Source organism: Octopus bimaculoides, chromosome 20 (assembly GCF_001194135.2).
Source record: "Octopus bimaculoides isolate UCB-OBI-ISO-001 chromosome 20, ASM119413v2, whole genome shotgun sequence".
Lineage (NCBI taxonomy): Eukaryota > Metazoa > Mollusca > Cephalopoda > Octopoda > Octopodidae > Octopus > Octopus bimaculoides.
The window spans coordinates 18,265,159-18,270,158 of NC_069000.1; the positions used below are offsets into that span (position 1 = coordinate 18,265,159).

Below are 5,000 nucleotides of genomic sequence, written 5' to 3' on the forward strand. Positions count from 1 at the left end.
AAATGGCTGAAGTCCAAAAGATAGTGCTCATGGGAACTGCCCATATCCTACGTAAAATACTGTCTATGTGATCTCAAATTTTAAAGCAAACATAATTTTCTTATGGTTTCTTAAACATTCACTTGAACAAAACTGTACAAATCCAAATATATGGTACCCTAGGCATAACACCTACATGAACTTCTAACTTGTTGTCTCTTGAGGTCTCTGGGTGAGACTTGGATCCAACTTGTACAAATGCAAAACAAAAGTCAAACATAAAATAATAATAATAATAATGATGATGATGATGATGATGATAAGAGCAATAATAATAATAATAATAATAATTATTATTATTATTATTATTATTATGATAAAAGCAATAATAATAAATTGAGGTTATTACTAAGTGATGATGATGATGATTCTGTTGTCTTTATACAGCTCTACATAAAAGGAGAGAGCAAAGAATGTATCAACAATGACGTTCGAACTCTTGCACTGAAAGCTGCCACCACATTAGTGTATCCTTTTTTTTTAGTCAAAAGTCTCAATTAAAATCCTCATCCTCCTTCAAATTTCCATTTACCAATCACTCACTCGTCTTCTTACCAATTGTTTCCTACATCAAGTTAACACACTCTTTTTTTTTTTTTCATTTTTTTTTCTTTTTTTTTTAAGTAGGATATGGAGTCATATCTAATAACTAGGTCAATAGTTGGCTCAGTCTACTAGTTAAACCTATCATTTAGAGTTCTGCTGCATCCATTGTATTGTCGAAAGAAACTGACATTTGATGGCTGAAGTGAATTCACTGTAAAAGATAACTGTTGTTAAGAAGCTTGCTTTGCAGCCACATGATTTTGGATTCAGTCTCACTAAACAGCTCCTTGGGCAAGTGTCTTCTGCTATATATTGGGTTGTCTGAAAAGTTCATGCCGATTTATAGTAGCTTACCTTTCGACTTATTTGCCATGAAAAAAATAGTACTTGAATACTGTAGGTAGAGCTATTTGCCTTTTTATTAAAAGCTGCAAAAACATCTCAAAAAAACCATGACTCAGTTTCACATTTTTGTTCATCAGACAATCTTGATTACATCTGTCCATCGAACGGGAAAGTGAAGCTGTGTGTCACAGTTTTTTGTTATGGTTTTGCAGCTTTTAATAAAAAATACATACATACATATATATATACAGAGAGAGAGAGAGAGAGGTGTATAAATATGCACATGCAGAGACACAAACACATGTATGCATGCTACCCTCCGTCTCTGGCAAAATAAACACACTATCACACAATCAGATATGCATGCCCTTACTAACACGTATATTCATACAAGCATATTGATGTACATACATATACACCAACATAGAAACGATGAAACATGTATTAGTTGTCTCCCTTGACCCAGATTCTTTTATTTATAAGTCAACTGGACCCTAAACTAAATGAAAAGGAAGTTGAAGATCTCGTAGAGTCGGCGACCACCAATGTTCTTTCTCTACCCCTTGATGGCTGTGCGCCAAAGAAGGGCAAAGAAGAGACATACGAGGAAGTTGTTGAAGCTGGGGAACATCTTAAGGATGCCATCAACGCTTTAAACACTCTTTTGAAGGAGATACTTCGCAAAGATCTCACTCCAAATGGACTTGAAAGTATATTTAAGGTAAATATTTCACATATTCTACTACTTCCGTGCATTTTACTATTCTAACATAAGGGAAAGAGTTTTGTAGGTGACAGTTTGGGATGATGAAGGTATTCATATTTTTTACAGATTTTTATGAGATTTTCCCGAAATTACAAAAGCCATACTCATATTTTATTAACAAACTCAACCACTCTCAATTTAATTTGTAATAAAACGACCGTTCGAACCAAAGGAGGATGGCGACGAGACGGAAAAGGCTCCTTTTAACCTGTCGCACAGTCGAACACAAAAACATGTTACATGACATAGAAGGCTTGTCATGAGAGATACGAGCCAAGTGACAATAAAAGGAACAGAGAGTGACAGAGACAACCGTTAGATATATAAAGAGAGTAAGTTTATTAACATAGTGAAACTGTAGTGTCTGTGCGTGCATGCATGCGGCATATATAAATAAGACAATACATAAGTCAGGCCTTCGTGTACAAGAGTATGTATGCAACAATATGAATGACGGACTGTCGTATAAGCAAGAGTGTGTATACAATATGTGTGTGTGTGTGAGAGAGAGAAACACAGAACATAGAAAAAGTGTCTGTAACATAGACTGTAAAAGTCTTAAACACAGAGATAGAGAAATACCAGCTCATATAAGAGTTACACAAGATGATAGAATGTTCATACGCAGGAAGTTGTGGCCAAGGGAGCAGAGCTGTTGTGTCTCTTGCTGTGTGTGTTGAGCGTCGATGCTGCAACCGGTTACCTGGTACAGAATATTTTCACAGGTTAGTTCTGACCGTTAAACTTCGTGGATGGGAATAATCCACTCAAACAGTGTCGAGATGTAACCGCGTTTGTAGTTGTTGGTGTATACTCTGGTAGTGGTGCTGCTGGTGACGACATTGGTGGTGTTGACGTCATCGCTGGAAACTGGCTGGAGCTGTGTTCTGTATGTGTGGTCAGCGACCAGACCTGTGAGAGGTCTGAAATCGAAGACGACCGACGTCGTTGGAGCGGGCTTATTTACATATGAAATAGGGCTCACCGGAAACCCAGAAAAACTCTCTCTCACGTGACCTTATTTGAAGGCCACGATTGGACGGTATGCACCCTGGCGTAAAGCAGAACTGGGGACAATTGCTGCGCAAATGAGAACCAATCAGGGTGGTGAACACAAGGGTCCAAGGCAACCGAAGGCTAGATGTTAGCCGCTTCGTTATCATTTGTGATTGAATGCCCGAGAGAGAGGTTTCATTACAAATTTGTCAATTTATGAAACAAACGTTCCTTTAAAGAGCAAGTGTATTCATATATAAAAGATAAATAACATTTAACTATTTATTATGAAAAGAGTGAACACCAGTTTTTGATAAAATATATTTTTATTGAATGTTATTGAAAATCACTTTATATTGCAGAGCTGTGGACTTTGTTTCTTTGTAGACTATTCTGAGAAACACAGGCCCATAAATATGTACTAGAATAATGTTATAGAGTATTGGTACTCTCTCACTCTCATTTTATTGGGTTGGTGCATAATTATTGCGGGTTTTTTCATCAAATTTTATTCAACAAAAGCAATAACAACATGTGTCAAAAACATCTTTAACTGATTATTCCGGAGCTAATATAAAACTATGTTATTCTATTTTCAGCACCTCAAAATATGGTTATCCTCTTCAAGTGACTTCCACAGAGAAAGAGTTTTGGAAACTTGGTTGTTGTTACTTCGATTTTTCCGTGAAAATGTGAATCCAGTAAACACAGTGAGTTTTCCTATAAGACACCAGAAATAGGTTCCATTTAATTAGTTTAGGTTCTCTTCTTTCTCTTCTCTTAACCCTTTAGCATTTAAACCAGTCATATCTGATCCAAATATTCTACCTGCTTTATGTCCAAACTGACCAGATCTGGCCTCTCATACCTAACCTATAATGTCATATTAAAAATAAACTATTACATGATTGAAATTTTGAAGTGACAAGATAATGCATGATCAATTCTAAATATATGAATAAATAAGGCGCAGGAGTGACTGTGTGGTAAGTAGCTTGCTTACCAACCATATGGTTCCGGGTTCAGTCCCACTGCGTGGCACCTTGGGCAAGTGTCTTCTACTATAGGCTCGGGCCGACCAAAGCCTTGTGAGTGGATTTGGTAGACGGAAACTGAAAGAAGCCTGTTGTATATATGTATATATATATATATGTATGTGATGTGTGTGTGTATGTTTGTGTGTCTGTGTTTGTCCCCCTAGCATTGCTTGACAACCGATGCTAGTGTGTTTATGTCCCTGTCACTTAGCGGTTCGGCAAAAAGAGACCGATAGAATAAGTACGGGGCTTACAAAGAATAAGTCCCGGGGTCGATTTGCTCATCTAAAGGCGGTGCTCCAGCATGGCCACAGTCAAAATGACTGAAACAAGTAAAAGAGTAAGCATTACATTTGACAGAGTAATCTGAATGCTAAAGGGTTAAATTTGTTGACTGCAATAAAGCTTGTAGTTTCTTATTATCTTTTAACCAAAAGGGAATGAAGTGCCCATGCCCTGGGCACTAGCATTGCATTCTCTCTTGTATAAAACAAGCTTTGTTACACTCAATACAGGGCCTTCTGAAACTCTTAGAAAAGAGACAGAGAAGAAGGACAGTGTGGGGTCTTCACAAGGTACCCAAAGCACCAGGCAGTGGTGTTAAACTGGGCAGTGAATTAAAATTATTGCCTGAATATGCCATGGTGGAATTTGAACTCAGACTACAAAGATCCAGAGCAATTACCACAAGGCATCTGGTCTGATACTCACCAGTCCATGATTCTGGATTGATACTCTTTGTGTTAATCCAGAACACATGAAAGGCAGAGTTGATGAGCAGCATTCGAACCAACAATATATCTGTTCTACCGAGTCACCATTCATGTTAGAAATGGTGTAAAAGTAGACTAACCCTTTAGCATTTAAACCAGCCATAGCTGACCCAAATATTCTACCAGTTTTATGTCCAGACTGACTAGATTTGGCCTCTCACACCTACCCTACAATGTCATTATAAGAATAAACAATCACCTCATTGAAATCTCAAAGCTACATGATAATGATTGATTCAAAACAGTGTGAATAAATAAGCATTATATTTGACAGAGTAATCTGAACACTAAAGGGTTAAGGAATATGATGTTGCTGTTTAGTTCCCAATCAGACCTGATTGGGCATATCAAAGATATTTCAAAGCTTTGGTCATCCCAACTTTTTGTATATGTATGCAAAAGATATTTGGGTGTCATTTGAGAGAATTTGATTGCTATTTCTAGCTACTTAAATGACCACATTCATATTTTTTTATTGTTTCATAAGGATTCAAATTC

The 5,000-nt window shown here is 37.0% G+C and overlaps 1 protein-coding gene across 1 annotated transcript in view; it reads left to right on the forward strand.

The window, feature by feature from the left end:
* LOC106878368 (maestro heat-like repeat-containing protein family member 1) overlaps positions 1-5,000 on the forward strand; it is a 101,989-nt gene that overhangs the window by 48,474 nt on the left and 48,515 nt on the right. The window contains exons 23-25 of the mRNA XM_014927559.2: positions 427-506; positions 1,414-1,651; positions 3,292-3,402. Of these exons, the coding sequence (XP_014783045.2) occupies positions 427-506; positions 1,414-1,651; positions 3,292-3,402 (429 nt within the window). The remainder of the gene's footprint in view (positions 1-426; positions 507-1,413; positions 1,652-3,291; positions 3,403-5,000) is intronic.